Here is a 21,185-nt window from a genome sequence, read left to right as displayed (position 1 = left end):
GAGGGGAGGGATGGACTGGGAGTTTGGGGTTAGTATATGCAAACAATTACATACAGAATGGACGGACAACAAGGTCCTACTGTACAGCACAGGGAACTATTTTCAATGTCCTGGGATAAACCATAATGGAAAAGAATAAAAAAGAAGGTGTATATGTATACCTGAGTCACTTTGCTGTACAGCAGAAATTAACACATTGTAAATCAACTATACTTCAATTTAAAAAAGGTTTTATAAGAAATTTAGTTTGTAAATATTAAATACCTATATGATCCTTAAGAATGTCATGAAATCAACATGACACCGTAGTGTATAACTATACTATAACTACAGTCCTTAAAATATCTCATAAATGTATCACCTTAAGAGATAATACACACATGCATGCAAAGATATCTTGCTCAAGCTAGTATTTTACTTCCAAGCTTTTGTCTCCCAGCAACTGGAAGTATGAAAGAAGGCTTTGGCTCAGTTAAAAATGCTCACAAATTTCAAATCTGTAAGGTCAAAATCAATGAGCCTTTAAATCAAAGCACCTTTCTTTTTCAAAACATTTGCATTAAATGCAGACATTGAAAAAGTTAGAATATTGGCTTTGCAGGTTTCCAAAACAATGCAAGAAAACTCCCCTAGGAGACCAACAAAATTAGCGGTTCCCTATCTTATCTATAAGTCTCAACATGCCAAACAAATACTATATTTTAGCATCTGAGTATTTATTAATATTATAGAATTTTAGCAAGGTAAATTCCCTAAAAATTTCATTATCAATTCAGGAACGGCATTTTTATGCTGTTGAGTGTCCTTAAACCTTTAAATAACAATCCAATTTCAGTATTTCAAGATCTGCTAAGGCCTGGATGATTGGATTTTATTCTGCGCACCAACATCCCAAGCCAATCACTGAGACTATCTGCAAAACAAGAATACTTATTTCATGTTGCAAAATTCCCACTGGCCCCTAGAGGTATCTAAGGCACTTTAAAACATCAACAGCAACAAGAAACTTCACTGAAATAATGGCACTTTAATAAAGTATTTCTTGTCTTATGAGAAGTGAAGAACTTCTTGAAAATCAACCTAAATTCTAATGCCCTGGGGTAGGATCTCTAAACGATGGGTACAGGACCATAACTCTGCCTTAGAAAGGAATGTCCTGGGGCGAGTGTCCTGAAGAGAGACAGCAATGATCTCAAAGGGACTGATGTTACCTGAAACAGCCACGGCCGGTATCATTTGTGATCCAGGCCACACCCCGTGACAGCCAGTCTGGCCTTCACTTTCCTAAACAACGACCTGAATTAAAATGAGTAACAAAAGCATGCAATACTTGCTGGGATGACAAGAAAAAACAAGTTTTCTTTCTTGATAATACACAGATAAGTGACAAAAGTGACTGACAGGCTTATTTTTTCATCCGTAGAATAAATTTCTTGAGCAAAGACAATTGTTAGGTCAACTGTGCTTCTGGTCTATTTCCTGTAGTCTTGTAATTCAATAGGTTCAGCCACACAATCAACTGCCACCAAGTCCTACATGCAAAGAGGGTCTTACCTGTGAGAAGTTCAACCCATTCAATGGATGGCACTGCTCTTCCACCTTCTCCACTGCCCCCGTCTGTTTCCTCAGCCGCTCAGCCTCCTGGGCAAGGTACAGGTCTAAGACGGGCGCCCCACGGGACTTGATGTCCACTTTGGTCAGGGAGTTGACCATGAGCATCACCCAGATGGGCCTCTTCCGCTCCCAGTTGCCCGCGATGGCATTGAACAGGTAGTCTGCGTAGAGACCCTTACCATGCTGGTCAGGCGTCATCCACGAGGGCATCATGAGCTTGACGTACTCAAGGTGGCGCTTAAGGCGGCAGTAAATGTCCCTGGGGAGCACGTCCTGGAGGTTCTCACCTCGTGGAAGCATCTGACAGCTGGTGAGGGCCGAGATAGTGGAAGGGTCCGTGAGGTCCAGCTCAAAGTACACAATGCTGCTTTGCTGAAAAGCCTCCTTGGAATTGTCTGGGATGAAGTCCCAAACCCGGGTGTACGGGACATGGGTCGTGCCAAAGAAGTAAGACGGTGGGTCTCGTTTTATGGTCCACAAGAAGGAATTCAACTCACTTTGCTAAAAGGAAAAGAGACAACATCAAGGCATGATATGGAGGGACAGGAACCTGAGAGGTAAATTAGAGAGACAAGTCACCCTGCAGGAGAAAAATGATCAAAATAGAGCTAAGACTTCTTTTGAGTCCAGGCGGATTCACCTACCAGGAGCAGGAGTCCTCAAAGCAGACTGAATTTCAGCATCCCTTCCCTTTTCTCATCGCAATGTTGATTAAAGATGAGAAAGCATTTTGTTTGTTTGTTTGTTTGTTTGTTTGTTTATACTGCAGGTTCTTATTAGTCATCAATTTTATACAAATCAGTGTATACATGTCAATCCCAATCGCCCAATTCAGCACACCACCATCCCCACCCCACCACAGTTTTCCCTCCTTGTTTAAATTTGGTTATTAGTTAATAATTAAGAATATTCGTCCTGGGGGCTTCCCTGGTGGCGCAGTGGTTGAGAATCTGCCTGCCAATGCAGGGGACACGGGTTCGAACCCTGGTCTGGGAAGATCCCACATGCCACGGAGCAACTAGGCCCGTGAGCCACAATTACTGAGCCTGCGCGTCTGGAGCCTGTGCTCCGCAACTAGAGAGGCCGCGATAGTGAGAGGCCCGCGCACCGCGATGAAGAGTGGCCCTCACTTGCCGCAACTAGAGAAAGCCCTCGCACAGAAACGAAGACCCAACACAGCCATAAATAAATAAATAAATAAATAAAATAAGACACAAACTATAAGAGCCATAAAGAAAAACATTGACAAATATACTACATCTAAATTTAAAAAAAAAAAAAAAAAAGAATATTCGTCCTATCATGCTATTAAAGTATTCTTTTATTTTCATTTTAAATTAATTTGATTAGGAATGAGCACTAAATCTGATCAAATTACATTATAGCATCTTTTTTTCCCCAATTACATCTGATAAAATACAGCAATAAATTTCTTCATATTGCAAAAAAAAAAAAAAAAAAGATGAGAAAGCAATACAATCACCAGCTTTGAGTTTGCCCCGTGCCTGCTCTAGCAACTGGACAGGAGTTAAAGAGGGGATTCTCAAGGGGCTACAAGGACGCACCTGACACAGGTAAGGGACACCTGAGAATCCCACTGTTACCTCCCAGGCACACCTGGTGGTTTCTACTTCTTCAGACCTCAAATTCAACAACCCCAAAGGCAGAGTCTCTCAACTCTGGCTGCACATTTGGAATCACCTACAAAGCTTCTAGAAGTCCGATTTCTGGGTCTCATCCCAGATCAATCACATTGGGATCCCTGGAGGTGAGATAAGAGGTGATATTTTTAAAGCTTCCCTGGTGACTCCAATGCGCAGCCAAGATTGACTCCGCAGTCCTAAGAAGCCCCTGATTGCACAGTTTGCCCCTGTCCCTTTAGGACATGCATTGTCCTGCATTTCTCTCTTACAAAAGCCTTCTGGTTCAGCAGCAGAGAACTGGATAGTTCCACGATCTCTCCCAACAGTTTTATAGGCTGAGCAGTGGTTACATCCTGAGGCCAAGCCACTTTGCCCTTTGGCCCTGAGTGTCTCTCAGTCTCAAGAGCGGGCATTTATGAAACACCTGTTTATTAAGAGCTACCGTACAAAGAAGCGCACAGGGCAGCCCTCAAGGAGTTCAAGCGTAAAGGTCAGATATACGCATGAGGCAAGCCCCACATCAAGCAACCCAGAAATGTGAAAATCCAGGTTTTATAGGAAGGAACATTTGGAATTCATTCTCCTTACAAAGGCTTCATTTCAGCAGCCTTTTAAGTAGCATGCTTTCCTGGATTGTGGGGTTTCAATTTACAATCAGCTCTCATTATGTGTCATAGTTATGTTCTATAAAGTCACTGTGAACACTAAATTACCAGATACTGAACCACTGTTCCTAGGGGAAACACAGGGTTAGGTTCCTGCGAGCCTCTGGTCACAACGTTTTAGTCAACAGAGCAATACATAACCATGTTTTATGGGTGCTTCTATTGAAAAGCACCTTCTTTAGTATATTTTGTTGACTCGTGAACATTGAACTCACAGCCAACAATACCGTAACTCATGCCTGCATGAAGCTCATCTAACTCATGTATTTTCTCCCTAAGGCACATCACTGCCCTCCTGTGCTTAGGAACACTAGACAGCACTTCATTCATTTTAAACAGTGAAATCACCTCCAAGAAGCACAAAAATGCAAAAATAATGTGGCACTAAGTAAACTACAAAAAGTACACTTGTTTACTTGTTTCTAGTTTGAGGGGTGAAAAGACAAGCCAGAGCACTGACTTATTCGACCTCCGCTGGGAGCCTGTGCATCCGGCCACTCAAATTTTTCGCAGTTCTGGGCACATCTGCACGAGAACGTGAAAGCACCACAAGCTTGGGGTTAACAATTTTAACAAGTTGGCAAATTCACAAACATGAAATCTACAAATAATGAGGGTCAACTATATTTGCACTTCTGTGTCATTGTTTCAGCAGCAGGAACCTGGTCTCAAATGAAATATTACACAGAATCTCAAAATATAAGATCGATGAGGGTGGAGCTGGCTGAAGCAGGGGCCCTACTCTCTTCAGCCTGCTGTTCTCCACCTGTCCCCCTGCCACATTCACAAAAACACCATGGGACCACTCAGAGGAGAGCAGAGGCAGGGAAACACGTGGGCTGGGGTGACATAACAGCAGGGGGAGGTCAGGGGCCAACAAGCCCACAACTCTCCACAAAGGACATTGGCTAAGCAGCCTCAGCAGTGCTGGCCACAGGGGAACAGGCCTGGTGCCCCAGAAGGGACTTTTCCAAAGAAACTAGAAATCCTGATGTTAAATAAAATCTTCCAATTGGGAAATGAGACCTCAATTTTCTCAAAACACCGTGCACACCAGACGGAGCATATCTCATTAGCCTCCAGCCTGTGACCTTGTTTTTTAAAGTATTCAAATCATAGTTCTGCTCACACACCCAGCTTTTCAAGAATGCACAAATTATGCTCAATTCTGCTTCTGTCTCAGCCACCCCACTGAGATTTTTTTTTTTTTTTTTTTTTTTTTTGCCGTGCTACATGGCTTGCGGGATCTTAGTTCCCCAACCAGGGATGGAACTCAGGTGGTGAAAGTCAGATAATAACCCCTATCATAAGTAATGGTAATAAACAAGTTAGACAAGTACAAGTTAAATGACTGAACAAATGAGAGAAAGAATACATTTTTTAAATAATTTTTAAAACCTGTTAACGGTTGAATTAGTATTAAGAGATGAATGGTGTACAGGGTCTCCAGCCAGTCCTCAGGCATCCTCTTAGGGAGTAATGAGAGTCCCCAGGGTTATTTAAATACCACTTCAAAAAGCCACATGGAAACTGTAGTCTACTGAAAAATGGTTGCCAAAGGCTAATTAAGCAATCAAATGTCTCACTGTTGGTTAGAATTAGATCAAGCTGGTAGAAAAACACTGGTTAGACAGCAATCAAAAGCTGAGGTTGACAGTTTCGGCTTTGGTTAATTTTAAATGGGTAACAGAATAATTACCTTTAAATGCAACTGGTTTGCTAGAGGTGGGCTTCCAAGCATAGGTTTAGTTTGTTTTATTTGTTCATTTTAGTGGGAAGTGTTGGTGATCAAAGGGGTCCTGGATGATGATATGATTGGAGACCACTGACCTATACATCTGGTCACACAAGTTCCACACAATCTACTAAAGGGCTTCTACACAGTTTCCAACTGGAGACATGGCAAATAGTTGAAATATTATTATTATTAAACACATGGGCACCTGATTCATTGTCATCTATCAGGAGACCATGATAGTAAACAAATATATTCCAAGAAAAACCAAACCGATACTGAAGGATCATAGTGTGGGGTTGGTGGGGAGTGGTGAGGGGGTGTTTCATTTTGGTTTGGTTTTGGTTTGTTTTCACCCAACACACTTAATGTCCCTAATGTCCCATCCTACCTCAAAACGCCTACACTTCTCTTCAGGAACAAAGTCTGTTCAATTACATGTATCCATTCTTAGTTTCTTATTTATGTTATTGTTGTCTTTTCAACCAGTATGAGTCTAGAAATAGGGTTATTGTGTGATCTTTTCACTGAAAACTGCTCAGGTTTTTTTTCATATATAATATTTTTCTAAGAACATTTCTTGGTTGATGATTTTTTTTTAATATTTATTTATTTGGCTGCACCAGGTCTTAGTTGCAGCTCGCAGGCTCCTTAGTTTCGGCTCGATGGCTTCTTAGTTGTGGCATGCGAACTCTTAGTTGTGGCATGCATGTGGGATCTAGTTCCCTGACCAGGGATTGAACCCGGGCCCCCTGCATTGAGAGCGTGGAGTCTTAACCACTGCACCACCAGGGAAGTGTCTGCTCAGGTTTTTTAAAAAACAGTACTCATGTTCTGGCATCTAGCCATGCACTGACAGTAATGATGCTGAAAGCAGCTGGCTGATATTGACTGTTCGCTGTGTGCCAGGCACCACCCAAGCGTTGCACATGGATGGTTCTGCTGCCTTTGTTCAACACTCATTTCTTTCCCAACTATTAATGCTGTGCCCACCAAGCGCCAGGCACGGCTCTAGGCATGAGGCACTAGGAATACAGCAGTGAATGAAGTATGGGTCTCTGCCTCCGGTATGTTAATGGTAACTGCTGAGGAGAACACAGAAGCAGAAGGGGAACAGGAAGTACTGGTGGAGGAGGGATGTTGTCTTAAATAGGGTGACCAGGGAAGTCCCTGAATGTCCAGTAGGTCATTTAAGCCTTGCCGTGAAGGAGGTAAGAGGTCAAAGTACAGGACTATCTGGGAGAAGAGCAATCCCTCCAAGAGGAGGCACCAGCAAGTGCAAAGACCCTGGGGCAGAAAGGCCCTCAATGTGTTGGAGGAGCAGGAAAGAGGCCAGCATGACTGCAGCTGGACGGCTCAAGAGGCAGGCAGGAGGCAAAGGTCAGAGAGGTCAACAAGGCCTGGCCGCACAGGGCCCCCGAGCTCCTGGAAGGGTGGAGGCTTTTATGCTGAGTAGGATGGAAGCTGGTGCAGGTTTTTAATGAGAGAAGTGAAACGAGCTGAGTTAATGTGTTGACAGGATCACTCTGGCAGCTGTGATGAACAGACTACTGAGAGATGAGGGCAGATGAAAGAAGGTCAGTTAGGAAGTTACCGAAATGACCCAAGTGAGAGAACAGAGCAGTAGTGACAGACTTGATGAGAAGTGATCAGAGATGAGATTCTGGCTGTATTCTGGAAGCGAGAGCCAACAGGATTTGCTGATGAATCGGTTAATTAAAAGGATGGGGCTTCCCTGGTGGCGCAGTGGTTGAGAATCTGCCTGCCAATGCAGGGGACACGGGTTCGGGCCCTGGTCTGGGAAGATCCCACATGCCGCGGAGCAGCTGGGCCCGTGAGCCACAGCTACTGAGCCTGCGCGTCTGGAGCCTGTGCTCCGCAACAAGAGAGGCCGCGATAGTGAGAGGCCCGCGCACCGTGATGAAGAGTGGCCCCCACTTGCCACAACTGGAGAAAGCCCTCGCACAGAAATGAAGACCCAACACAGCTAAAATAAATAAATAAATAAATTTATAAAAAAAAAAAAAAAAAAAAAAAAAAAAGGATGAAGTTACCATCACCCCAGATGGAGAAGATGGGGTGGAACAGGATTCGAGAGAAGGTCAGAAGTTCGGTGCTGGTCCTGTTGAGTTGAAATGTCAAGCAGACATCCAAGTGGGGAGGTCGAGTGGCTAGGCGGATGCATGAGTCTGGAGTCTGGGAGAGATCTGGGGCCCAGATGAAAATCTGGGGGTTATCATCATTTCGATGTTATTTAAAGCCATAGGACTAGATGAGATCTCCAAGGGACTAAGGGCAAACAGGAGAGAATGGGTCTAGAAATTGTCCAACCTTGTGAAGTCAAGGGAAAGAAGAGAAGCCAGAAAAAGAGAAGTGGCCAGTGAGGTAGCAGGGAAAATCAGAAGAACAGGAAGCCTAATGAAGGAAGAGCTTCGGGGAGGAGACAGTAAGCCAGTGGTGTGGTTGAGGGACTAAATAAGTCGAGGATGTGGACAACTGCCCTCTGGATAGAGCGACACGGAGGTCGCTGGCGACCCAGACAAGAACGGTTTTGGTGGCATGGTGCAGGTGAACGCCTGCCCGATGCCCACATAGGCGAGATGGGGAAGAGAGGAAGAGGTAGGATACACACCTAAGTAAGACACTGGCTGTTTCCAGACGGAGACATCGAGGCCTTGAGATGTTTATTATGCTACTGAAGGTCTCATAGCTGCTAAGTAGTGGATCCAGGATTTAAAGCCAGGCAGGCTGGCCCCTGAGCCCCAGGTTTTAAACACCGTATCAGGTGGCCTTAGCATGCAACAGACATCCCTCGCGATTCAGACTTACATCTTTTTCAATTCGTACTCTGCTAGGTGCACCATCACTCGGGAGGACCACCTGACTCCACATCTAGAGAGGCTCTGTCCAGCTCCCCATCTTGGGCCTCAATGACCTACCCAGATGAACCCACACTGACATCTTTAACTCCTCAGAGGGCCATCCTTTCCCGTTCTCTCTTTTCGGGATAACACAGCTTGGGGGGGTGGGGGGCTTTTCCACTTTTTTTTTTTTTTTTAAGCCAGGGGTTTTAAAGTGGTTTTAAAGAAATGATCCTTATCTTGTGGAGCTTCTTCAATACATGGAGTTCTGTTCTGACCCAGGAGGGTACCCTGTCTCCCACTCTGGCTACTGACACCTCTCCACCTGGCCCTTCTGAAAGGGGAGTCTTCAGGGCTTCTGATCAGGGAGCTCTTACCTTGCCTTTGCCCACAGGTGAGCCCCTAGGCTGCTGCACTGATCTTAGGGGTGCAGCTGCCCCTGTCTCACACCGACACCCTCAGGGGAAGGGCTATTTGTCTCCATAAAAGAAAACCAAAATGGCTCTACCACCCCCCTTTCACTGTAATTGTGGCCCCTACATGCTACTAGAGGGAGCCATGTATCTTAACATTCTGATGATTTCAAAGGAAAAAAAAAACTTAACACCATGAACAGGTTTCTTTTAAAAGAAAAAGACATGTCCCTGGATGACAGAGACACACGAAGTTCTGCGGACTGAATCACCTCACTGGAGATTTTAACACACGTGTAATCCATACAATGAAACAAAGTAGCACAATGACAGCTTGTGTCATGTGGGCTAAACCCCTAAGCCACGGGCCCCCTCAGCTCTTCCCATCCAGCTCCTGGACCTGAGATAACTGCTCTTTTCCAAGAGGACCCTTCAGCAGATCAGCTGGAATGATATTAAAGTAAGTTGGCTTTAGTTTGCCCTCTTCATTCGACAAATATTTATTTAGCATCTACTATGGCCAGGCACTCTTGTACGCACTGGGGATGCAGCAGCAAACAAAAATTCCTACACTTATGAAGATTGGGGCGTGGGGGGGGGACAATAAACAAACATTTTTACCAGATGGTGGTTAAGTGCTACACAGGAAAATAAAGTCGGAAAAGCAGAGAGGAGGGCGGGGTGGCCGGGGAATTGGGGGGTGACATAATCTTTAATAGGTAATCGGGAAGGGTCTCATAGAGAGAATTTGAGCAAAGCCTAGATGGAAGTATGGGAGCAAGCATGTGGATATCTGGGTGAAGAAACAGCAAATCTGAAAGGATGCTAGCAGAAATGGTAGAACACTCCAGAATTGTGTTTGAGTGTTGATAAGGAACAGACTCAACCTGTGTGTTGCTCTGGGTAAAGCCTGCCTTGTCTGTGGCGGACTTCGGCTCAGAAGACCTCTCTAATGATTAACGAAAGTTGAAAACCAAGCCAGCTATCAAGCCACAGTCCTTCCAGAAAGCTACAGGAAGCTGCCACACCGGATGGGAGGCTGGATTCCAGAGCCTCACTCTACAATCTCAACACCTCAACCCCCTGGGGGACCCACCCACAGTGCCCTCTACAGCCTGCAGGTCAAGCAGACAGCCCTGCCAGTGACTGACCTTCTGACCTCCACACAGGACAAGGCAGTTTGCCCACAGAATAGAACATTGATTCTCAAAGTGTGGTCCAGGGACTTGTGAATGTCCCCAAGTCCCTTTCAAGCAGTCTGTAAGATCAGAGCTATTTTCATAATAATACAAAGATATTTTCCTCTTTCATTCTCTCACAAGTGTACAAACAGAATTTTCTAGAGGCTACAAGTCTCTAGATAACATCACCCTTCGACAGTCAATGGCATGTGTGCTTGAGTATTCTTGCATTTTATTAATATTTCTGTTAACCCACACAAGTGTTTTACTATGAGACCAAAAAGTATGAGAACTGACAGAACGAAAGACCAAGAAGACAGATTCAACAGAAGGGAGAAACAGAGACCTTATCAAGACTCACTCGATAATATTATTACGAGTTGGTAATAGATTCGCAAAACTGCAAGGCACTCTGCTTTCATATGAAAGGATGGACTTCTGCCTTGTATAACAAGCCCGCAGCTGCCACCCCGCAGCAGAGTTTGGAACGATCCCTGGTGAGGATTTCCCTCTTCGGCCTCCGCGCGTCCGCAGCCCTGGGCGCCCTAGGAACACAGTGCAGCTTCCCGGGCAGCCCTGTGCGCCAGGAACGGCTCAGTGAGGTCCCCTTCTCCCTTGCTGTGGTTAAGACGATGAATAAAACCACGGAGGGAAGTGGACGCGGCCCTGGATGCTGCGCAGGTGTCACCGAAGGTGGGCAGACCCCTGAACTCCGGCACCCGGCGTCCGAGGGCGCTCAGTCTACGATCACCCTCCCCAGCGCCAGGGATCCACAGAGCTTGGACCCACCGATGCAAGCTCGCAAAAGTCAACTTCCACGCAACTCAGAAAGAGGGACTTCAGACCTGCAGAAAATTCCGAGCGTAGGAAAATTGATCAGGAAATGGAAATGCTCTTCTCGAAAGAGGTTCAGCCCCGGAGACGCCAGACCTGCCGGGTTTCCGTTCGGCTTCTGTTCCTATAGGGCTGGGTGGACACGGGCAGGTCACTGGGGCTCTCTCACCTCGGCTCCCCTCACCCCAAAACGCTGATGCGAAGATCCAAGGAGGCGCCGGGTGCGTGAACGCTAGGCTGTCAGACCTGGTCTCTCTCTCCACGAACGCGCTCTGTAACCTGGAGCACAAAAGTCCCTCTCTGAGCCTCAGTTTCCCACATCAGTAAAACAAGGGGGATGGCTTCAGCTCCCCCCACATTCCTCCTAACTCAGGCACTGAATAGACGAAGGTTAAATCAAGCAGCTGCTGGGGGCTATTACCATTTCGAAACGAGCAGAAATGAAACGCTAGGGACGAGCAGGCAGAACAAAATTCAAAGTAAATGTGCCCAAGTCCCGGGCCCACTGGGTCTTCGCGGATTCGTCCCTCAAACGCCAGCGAAGCAGGCTGGCGAGACCCGGGAGACCCGGCCCGGGACTCCCTTCGGCTGACGAATGGCGAGGGCTGGGGGACAGGGTCTCGTGTGGCCGGAGTTCTGCGCCCCCGCCGGAAAGGGGAACCCGGGGGCTCGGCGGGAAGCGCGAGCTAGGAGGCGCCGCCGTGCAAGGTGGGAGCCGGGCCCGCTGAGTCGGCTCGGGGTCCAAGAGCACGGGGCTCAATGCGGTTGGGAAGGTAACCACCTCCAGGAGATGCCGGGAGGCCGCCGCGCCCGCGCCCGCTGCGCGCCTTACTTGGGGCTTGTGCTTGCAGTTGGCGGAGGCGGGCGCGCCGTGCGGAGGGGCTGCGCTCGCGGGCAGGAGGCGGAGGGTCGGCAGCAGGAACCAGCTCCAGGGACTCATCCTCCTCTCGGTGGCTCCGAGGCCTGGGGCGCAGAGGGAAGGAGGGACCCAACAGTGGCCTCCCGGCTCGGCTAGCCGGCGGCCGCGGGGCTGCGTACTCGCTCGGCGCCTGCCATGGCGCGCCGGGCTCGAGGGCCCGGGGGCGCTCGCCCACTTCCCCGCGCCTCTCGCCGGCTCTCTCCGCGGTTAGCGCGACCGCCTCCGGGCGGGGCTCACCCGCCAGCCCGGAGGCGGCGGCCACGTGAGGCCGAACCCCGACCCCGCCCAACCCCTCCGCCGCCCGTCTGCCCCGCGCAGAGGCAGCCGCGGGATCCCCGGCCCCGGTCCTCCCGCCCAAACCCTGCCCCGGCCGCCGGCCACCCCGTGAGCCGGCCAGAAGGGAAAAGTGAGGCTCCAGGACTGTCTTCTAAATTCAACCGAAAATCGTACTAGCTCCTGCCCTTACTTCTGCGTTCACGCTGCCAATTCTGAGGATGGCTCTTGATGGAAAGAAATAGACCAAAGAAATAAATGAAAGGCTATTTTTAAAGGCAAGTTCATGTAAACAAAGGCAATCGCAGGGAAGTTTTGTCTGTAAAAGAGGGAACTAGTCAGTGTGTGCATTCAGTTAAAACCCGGAACCACGAAAGCCGGCAGTCCATTAAGTAAGTGCCCTCTTAAGGGATTTGGGAGAGTAATAGGAAGGATTAACAGCGAACTCGAAGGATTACTGCAAAGATTAAATGAGGACATTTAGGACGCACATAATAGGTCTGCAAAAAGTGGTCGCTCTCTTTCCGCTCTAAACTCCCCAAGGGGTTTTTTACAGCAGTGACCCTTCAGGAAGAAAAAGTTATAAAAGCAACTGGGTGTGCTCGGCCTCTCCCACCTCCCACCCAAGGCCTGGGTGCACTCCACCACCTCCCTTTACAGCCCAGACTCCTGCCCGATTAACTTCTGAGTGGTGTTTAACGGAGCATTCGTAGGCAGGGTATCTTAATTGTTTTAAGTCCCCGTCCATTTTGGGGATCTGATGTAAACTTTGGAGGATCTCGGGGAGGTGGGGGCGGGGGTGGCGATTTGCTCACAGTGGGAGGAGTTTTCTGAGCCTCCGGTGCCCATCAGCAGTACTTCCAGTTAAGAACCCCAGGTTTTTAAAAGGCAAGTTTTTCAAGCTTTCATTCAGGTTTTCCAGATTTGTGTGTGTGTGTGTGAGAGAGAGAGAGAGAGAGAGGGAGGGAGGGAGGGAGGGAGGGAGGGAGGGAGAGACAGAAGGAGGGAGAGGGGGAGAGAGGGAGAGGCGGATTGAGAGAGAGATCTCAAACTTTTCCCTGTTCTAAATTCGAGTGAGGATTTGCTTTCTGGAGTTGACTCTCTCTCCTGTCTTGAAATGACTCCTTCGTTTCAGCCCGGCGGCAATCATTGGTCCCCAGCCGACCCAGAAGGCAGCCTGTCCGGGTTTTCAAGGTGCCAGCGCTGCCACCTACTGGCAAAAGAAGTTCTCTCTGGTTGTGAGATACAAGCATCAAGAACTCAAAAGGAAGTAATTACCTATTATTTCATACTCTTTCCCCCACTCCAGATGAATTCTCATCCAATCAGCTGTGGCTAGGGGGAAGAGGGGGAGGAATAATGTGTCAGAAGACATGACTGAACTTGTTAGTCTTCTTACTCTTTTCTGTTCCTTTGATTTCTACTCTTACCTTTATTATTTCCTTCCTTCTACTTTGGATTTACTTTGCTCTTCTTTTTCTAGCTTCTTAAGGTGGAACCTTACATCACTGACTTTTAAACTTTCTTCTTTTCTAATATAAATATTTACAACTATAAATTTCCCTCAAAGCACTGCTTTAGCTGCATCACACAGATTTTGAAAAGATTTATTTTCATTATCATTCTGTTGGGAGTACTTTCTAATTTCCCTGGTGATTTTTTTTTTCTTTGAACATGGATAACTTAGCAGTATGTTACTTGACTTCCAAGTTATGGATTTTTCCTAGATATTTTGTTGTTATTGATTTCTAATCTAGCTCCATTATAATTATACTCTATATAATTTCAAATATTTTAAATTTGCTGGGATTTATTTCAAGGCCCAGAATACAGTCAGACACTGAGTTTGAAATGTCTAGTATATGGATAACTTTGTTTGGTTTGGTTCTAACATTTTTCAGGTGGAGCTTCCTGCCTTAGTCAGACCCATCATTAAGAAAGGTTTATTCTATAAGACACTCAGTGTCCAAACATTCAGTAGAATCACATCTACCCTACATACATTGTCCCCTATCACTCCAGGGCGCTTCCCCAGACCTGGTGACAGGCAGGTGGGCATGGCCTGGTCCTCACTTGTTTTCTAAAGACATCTAGGCTGAAAGTCTTCCTTGCTTCCCTTTCATGGTCAGAAAGGAGATGCTAAAGGTCCCTGTAGCCTCCTCTCTGCCTATCCACAGAGTTTCTGTATCAGGTTCAACTCCCCCACTTGAGTATTGTTCTTGGTCCATACCTCTCACATCCCACTGCCAAAGACCTGGATGTTTCTAATCCTTTCCCTCCTCCTTCTGTTTCTCCTTCATGTACAGTTGATACCCCGGAAACCCTCCTTCTGTCCACCTACTCTTAATTTCTTCCTTTGTGCCCTTACCCATGGCTTCCTGAATTTACACCAACCTGTGAGTCTTGGTCCCTTCATAGCAGTCACCTGAGGAAATTATGCCCTGGATATCTTTTTGCTCTTTCCCCAAAATCAGATCTTTCCTCAAAAGCAAAGCTTTCAGGATACACAGAGGATTTGCTGTGGCTTCTGCTGCACCTCTGTGCCTTTGCCCTGCCTGGCTTGGCCAGCCTGCAGTCATCCAAGTCCTGAGTCACTTACCACACCGCAGGTTTCCCAAAGTGATCAAAACAGCTGCCTCCTGGTATTCATACTTCTGTTTAACCCCCTGTCCTTGAGTGTGAGCGGGACCTGGGACTTGCTTCTAACCAATGGAATGTGGCAAGAGGGATGGAATGTCCATGGCGTGCCAAGCTTGCTAGAGTCTCTCTCCATTGCTGTCTTTGAAAAACAAGTTGCCATGAGTCCTACAGCCATGAAGAAATGAATTCTGCCAACAACCTGCAAGAGCTCAGAAACAGATCCTTCCCCAGTGGAGCCTCTGCTGAGAACCCAGTCCTGGGAAACTCCTTGATTGCAGCCTTTTGTTACCCTAAGCAGAGGATCCGGTTAAGCTATGCCTGAACTCCTGACCCAGAGAAACTGAAAGATAATAAATGTGTGCTGTGTTAAGCCACTGAGTTAAAGGTGATTTGTTACACAACAACCGAAAACAAATACACCAGGTGAAGCAGGGTGCCAAGGAATTCCCAGGAGTTCCAGCGTGGTGCTTCACCATCAGGGTGTGTTTTCGAAGTGGGCAGCTGAAAATGGATTTCCTACACTTCTAGGTCTTCAGACTCCATGCATTCCTGGAAGGGGACTAGAGTTTTGCCACACTCCCTTGGTCACCCAAGGTTGGCACCAGAATTTCTAAGTGAGAAAGGGTGGCAATCATCCCAAAGCTGCATTGGCTTAGTCAGTACACAGATCTTGAGAAAGAAGAAACATCCCCTGACAGCCAGGAACTGACCTGGCTCTATCAGTGAGGACTTGGTTGGCAATATCCACAGCCAGGTTGTGGTGTTGTCCTGCTGAACATAAATAATTCACAGAATATCAACATCTGCCAAGGCCACTCTGTGACTATGATGGATAAAGACAAAAACAAGGCCACTCCATGATCATGTCACAGCACAGACAAAACATGAACATTATCCAAACCACAAAAAGGACTAAACACCCCCTATCCTGACTAATGAGTGACTGCTGCTTCTTTACCAGTCCCAGCTCTAGCCTCCATCATTCCCCCCACCTTATAGACAAGATGTATTAAGATGCTGTTACGGGCTGAACTGTGTCCCCACAAAATTCATATGTTGAAGCCCATACCCCTGTATCTCAGGAGATGACTATATTTGAAGATAGGGTCTTTAAGAAGTGATTATATTAAATGAGGCTGTTATGGTGGGTCCTAATCTAATCTGACTGCTGTCCTTATAAGAAAAGGAAAATTGGACACACAGGGGCCCTCAGATTTGGAGGGATGACCATGTTAGGACACAGCAAGAAGGTGACCATCTGCGAGCCAAGGAAAGAGGGCTCAGGAGAAACTAAATCTGCCAACACCTTGACTTTGGACTTCTGGCCTCCAGAACTTGAGAAAATTAACTTCTGTTGTTTAAGCCACCCAGTCTGTGGTATTTTTGTTATGACAGCCGTAGCAAACTCACATAGATGCTCAGTCAGAATTACAACCACTTCCTGAAAACATTTAATCTAGAGCAAAGCCCTGCTTCCTTGAACTTCCCCCCAGATCACCTAACAACACAAGCCAAATCCTATAACAAGCCCTCCCAACACCCTCTTACTGAGATGCCCCACAGTTCCCCAAGGTATGCGTTCTTCCTGGTTGCAAAGAGCAATAAATCCAACTAATTCAACTTCAGGTGTGTCTCTGGTGGTCTTTGCCTGAAGGGTGTTGATAACTGCAGTTCTGCTTGGGGCCACTTCAACCACCTCCCCTAACCATCCCTTGTGCTTCTACTGGTCTTACATCAGACCTGGCGTAGGGAGAAGGTTTCCCATTGTTGGCACATTTCCATTCTCCGCCCCTCCTCCCCCTCTCCAGCCTCTCCCCTCCCCACATCCGCGTGGGTGACACGGTGCTGAGGTGAATGGTACCTTGCTCCTGGAAACCGGGCACAACTTAGGTGCCAGGTATGAATGATTTTTGACAGAAGGGGCTTAATGGTAAATCAGGATGGACTGAGGCCTCCTGGGAGAGCACTGGAGACACTGTGAATGGTCACTGCTCAGCTAGCTTCTGGCTGTGGCCTACTCTGTGGACTATGCAAGCAGAGGCAAATAGCTGAATTGCCAGACATTGGAGAGAAATTTTTTTTCAGAGAGGGGAGGAAAGACAGAGAGACTAGAGACAAAGGAAACTGGAGAAGGCTATTGGGGGGAAAAAGAAAGCGGAGATGTTGGCCATTGAGTTTTTATGATGTTTTATTGTCCATAACTAATGAAAATTTCAGGAAAATTTAGTATATTTCAGGAAAATTTTAAAATTTAGGAAAATTTCAGGAAAATTTAAATTACACACCAATCCTAGGGAGGTGGATTTTGGGGTCTCTGATAGTACAGCATTTGGCTTCAAGGGGCCCTGGGGAGGAGAGAAGGCTTCCAAAGGGGAACCAGTCACACACAAGTGACAACAGTCTAAATGTGTCAGTTTCACTAAACAAAACTACAAACTTTTTTTAAAGTGACCTAAATGATTGGTGCATTTTTATATGACAGGTGACTGATTGTTCTTTAGAACCTTTCAAAAGCTCTAACTTGCTACCCAATGTATGTTTGGTGTGCATTATATTGATATTTTTGTCCCCGATGGTTCCTGCATCCCTTCTAGAAACTGCTACGTTCATTTCTTCAACACACTTACTAAATACATGAGCATTTCGGTGCCAAGTGAGGGGTCTAGAATGCTGACTCTAACATACAGGCCCCCTGGCCCCATGGACTGCTGCTCTCATCCCAGGATGCTCATCAGACTCAACCTGGGGGACTTCCAAATCTCCTGAGGCCCAGGCCCACTGCTGGTTAGTTACCTGGCAACCTTCTGGGGTACTGTGGCCCCAGCATCAGTTTTTTTTTTGGGGGGGTGGCCTTGCCGCGCAGCTTGTGGGATCTTAGTTCCCTGACCAGGGATTGAACCCACGCCCTCAGCAGTGAAAGTGCGGAGTCCTAACCACTGGATTGCCAGGGAATTCCCCCAGCATCAGTATTTTAAAAGCAGCCCTGGTGATGCTATGTGCAGCCAAGATCAAGAGACAGACCGACAAAAAGAAAATTACAAGATGGTGGAACGTGTGCAACAAAGGACCATGGCCACCCATAACCAAGCCCTCTTTCCAGGGAGAGCCTCCCAGTGGAATGTTATCTCAACAGAGACCTACAATTTGAGTAGGAGTTAGCAGGAGAACAGCATTCCAGGGAGAGGGAATGGTGCAGGCAAAGGCCTGAGGTGTGAGTGAGAGTGAGCTAGTTCATGGAATTCAGCCTGGTGGACCCATCAATGGAAGCAGGTGATGGGGAGACGGGGAGATAACAAACACTAGCAGGTGAAGGGCCTGCACGCTGGGCAGAGTTGGCCCCCATCCGCAAGGCACTGTTGAGCACCCAAGAGTCCCAAGCAGAGGAGTTGCACAATCAAATGTGCACTTTAGAAGGATCCCTGGGGCTACAGCGGGGAGGGGGGATTGGAGGGAGCGAGAGTGGAAGTGGTAAGACCAGTTAGGAGAGACGATGGGGACCCAGATCAGGCTCTGGCTGGGGACGAAGAAAAGTGAAGTGACATCAAGGAAGTGAAACCTACCACACTGGGTGTGACTTGGATGTGGGAGGGAGAGCAAGAAACTTCCCAGAATCAGCACCCAGAAAGGGCCTCCAGACCACACCCTCTGGCCTCTACTCTGCAGCCACAAGAACCCCAATTCAAAAGTGCTCTGATGATCCTTCATGCAGCAAGAGCAGTAGGGGAAGAGGGGAGGCTGTCTCTCGTTTTCTCCATGCTTAGGAACACCAACTTCTTCTAGATCCCCCGAAACTCCTTTACCCCAGCCTCCCCCTGAAGTCTCTTGAGCTCCCCCTGGCCTTTCCAGACCCCCTGCTAGTCTTGCCCACCCTTAGCAGAGTCTTATTGCCTCAGACAGTTTCCCTTTAGTCCAAAACTGTGAAAAAGCCCAACCGATCTAGAGTCCCACCTCATCTCTGCCACTTATTACCTGTGTGACCTTTGGCAAATCAAGTAACCTCATGGAACCTCAGTAAACTTTAGCTTCTTCATCTGCAAAATGGGACTAATAATACTTGTCTTGCAAAGATGTGAAGATTAGAACTAATGTAATGTAGAAGAAGCCAAGCAAAGGATATAAAACTCAAATGAGATGATACCCATAATATAGAAAAGTGCATTATTTTTAAAAAGGCAAGAAAGATAAAAGGACATAAGTCTGGTTAGAAAATCTGCAAAGATCATAAAGAGGCTGAAGAAAGAAAGAGAAGGAGGGAGGGAGGAAAGAGAGAGAAAGAAAAATACAAAAGTCAATAGATAAATGACAAGCACCTCATTAACTTATTAAATAAAAGCAAATTACTTCTGGTGAAGGATGGTGGTCACGGTTGCACAGCAGTAAGAATGTACTTAATTTCACGGAACTGTACACTCAAAAACGATTAAAATGGTAAATTTTGTAACGTATATTTTACCATGAGTTAAAAGATAAAATAAAATATTCCTTTAACAAAGCAAAATAAAACAACTAAGTACATTTTTCACCTCTTAAATTGGCAAAAGTAAAAGCATGCAACATCCAGTAGGAATGTAAAGGCTTTGTGTAAGGCCATTCAGCACCATTTAAAATATGCATGCCCTTTGACCTAGTTCTACCCTTCGGACAGATTCCACTGTAGGAATCTGTCCAAAGGAAATATTGACACATATGTGCAAATACACACACACACACACACACACACACACACACCACAGTTTGGGAATCACCAAGCTGGACTCACTGAAGCATTAGAACGATAAAAAATCTCAAGCAATCCTTACAATGAAAAGTTATGTGGCCCTTGGAACGAATGAACAAATGAGGAAGATCTTTATGTTCTGGAAGTTCTTTATGTTCACATCAGACTGGTGACTTCTGTGGAGCGACATCCGTTTTTACTCTCTATGCTTCTGTACTGCTGATTTTTTTTAATACCAAGCACAACTTTTATAATTCATTTAATTTTAATGATTTTTTTTTTGACTGAATGCTTCTTGAGCACTCACTCCGTGGCTTGACCAGTTGGGAGCATGCCTCCACTTCAAAACCTAACGACCTCCTCATTCTTCCCGGCGGCTACAGAACTCTCCAGAACCGGGCCTGCCTGCTATTTTTCATGATCATAAATAATTCTGCAGGGAATAGTACAGGGGAGAAAATCAGGGCTGAGGAAACCGTGGGGCTTATCACGCCTATGACTCTGACTTGTCTGTTAGGAGCAGTGGCCCCGAGTGGCTGGTCCCTTCCAAGAGATGTAGTGTGCTACCAGCATCCCCAGCCACTGCCTCTCTGCTGTCCTCTGCCGTGACCCCCATTTGGCCCCTGAGACCTCACCAGCCTTTGAACACCTCCCTGGCATCTGGCAACTGATACTTTCACGATGGAGGGGGGAGGCTTCTCGTCCTTGCTTCTTCATTCCTTACCAAAGGTCTGTTGTTTCCCAGAATTGCAGATTCTTTTTGCCACATGAATGGCAATCAATATGCAGCCTGGCCTCACAGACCAATGTTAGTAGCCTTGGTGAGTGAGAATCTCTGCCCGAATCCCCTCTAACCTGCAAGCCATAAGCCATCCTCTCCAGGGGCTCAGAGATCTGCTTTCCTTCTTCCTAAGAACCCTGTGGAACTTCCTTGTAGCCCAGAATTCCAGCCCAAGGGTGAGCTTCTTTCCAAGTCTGTATGGACACGCTTAGTCCAAGGACAGAGGTACGTCTACAGAGAGAAATATATTTTACAGTCTCCCAGAAATGAGGCATCAATAAAATTATTTTCTCCAGTTGGTCCTTGTATACACACATGTACAACTTTAAAAAAATACATTCTGGGCTTCATACTTGATATTTTTCCATAAAATAACTGCACAGACATGGACAGTGTCCCCATCTGTCAAGAACCACCCGCTCTTGTTCAGGGAAGCAGAGCACAGCATAGAGAGGTTAAGTCACTTGCCCAAGTCACTGCATCTAGTAGATGTTAGATTCAAACTCACATACTCTAACTTCAGAATCCAAACTTTCACCTGCTTCACTATACCTCCTCTCATTACCAGCTCACATTTTCTTTAAGAAGGAGATATATTTGTTTATATTATTATTATTATGAAGATTTTTTTAAAACATACACAAAAGAAGGGGGAAGAGTATGAACCCGTGTGTACATATCACCCAGCTTTTGAAGGTCGTACTAACATCTCTGGAACCAGTGTTCCACAGAAGAGTTTGGGAATCCCAGACCTAAGCCAATGCGAGTAGCTCCTTCAGAACTTGGTCAGAAGGAAAACGTGAGGGTGATCCAGGTGGTACCCAGGAGAGAGCAGACCAGACCCACAGGGGAAGCAGAGGGGTCATGAAAGCTGAAGGGGCTGGGGGTGGGGGTGGAACTCAGAGTTCC

At 46.7% G+C, this 21,185-nt stretch overlaps 1 protein-coding gene across 3 annotated transcripts in view; it reads right to left on the bottom strand.

Moving 5' to 3' along the window:
* Positions 1-12,114, bottom strand: part of TRABD2A (TraB domain containing 2A) — a 57,542-nt gene extending 45,428 nt beyond the window's left edge. The window contains exons 1-3 of one of the 3 annotated variants that reach the window (XR_005022482.1): positions 11,779-11,905; positions 11,116-11,225; positions 8,705-10,957 (exon numbers count right to left, since the gene is read on the bottom strand). Coding sequence is in view for 1 of the 3 variants with exons in the window: in XM_036873907.1 (XP_036729802.1) it covers positions 1,555-2,115; positions 11,779-11,886 (669 nt within the window). In the remaining 2 variants the exon portion in view is untranslated. Of the gene's footprint in view, positions 1-1,554; positions 2,116-8,704; positions 11,226-11,778 lie in introns of those variants that run through there. The other 2 variants (XM_036873907.1, XR_005022481.1) reach the window with 2 other exon arrangements.
* Between the last annotated feature and the right edge of the window lie 9,071 nt (positions 12,115-21,185).

The sequence above is a fragment of the Balaenoptera musculus genome, chromosome 13 (assembly GCF_009873245.2).
Source record: "Balaenoptera musculus isolate JJ_BM4_2016_0621 chromosome 13, mBalMus1.pri.v3, whole genome shotgun sequence".
NCBI classification, from domain to species: Eukaryota; Metazoa; Chordata; class Mammalia; order Artiodactyla; family Balaenopteridae; genus Balaenoptera; species Balaenoptera musculus.
This window is presented reverse-complemented; position numbering and strand designations above follow the sequence as displayed.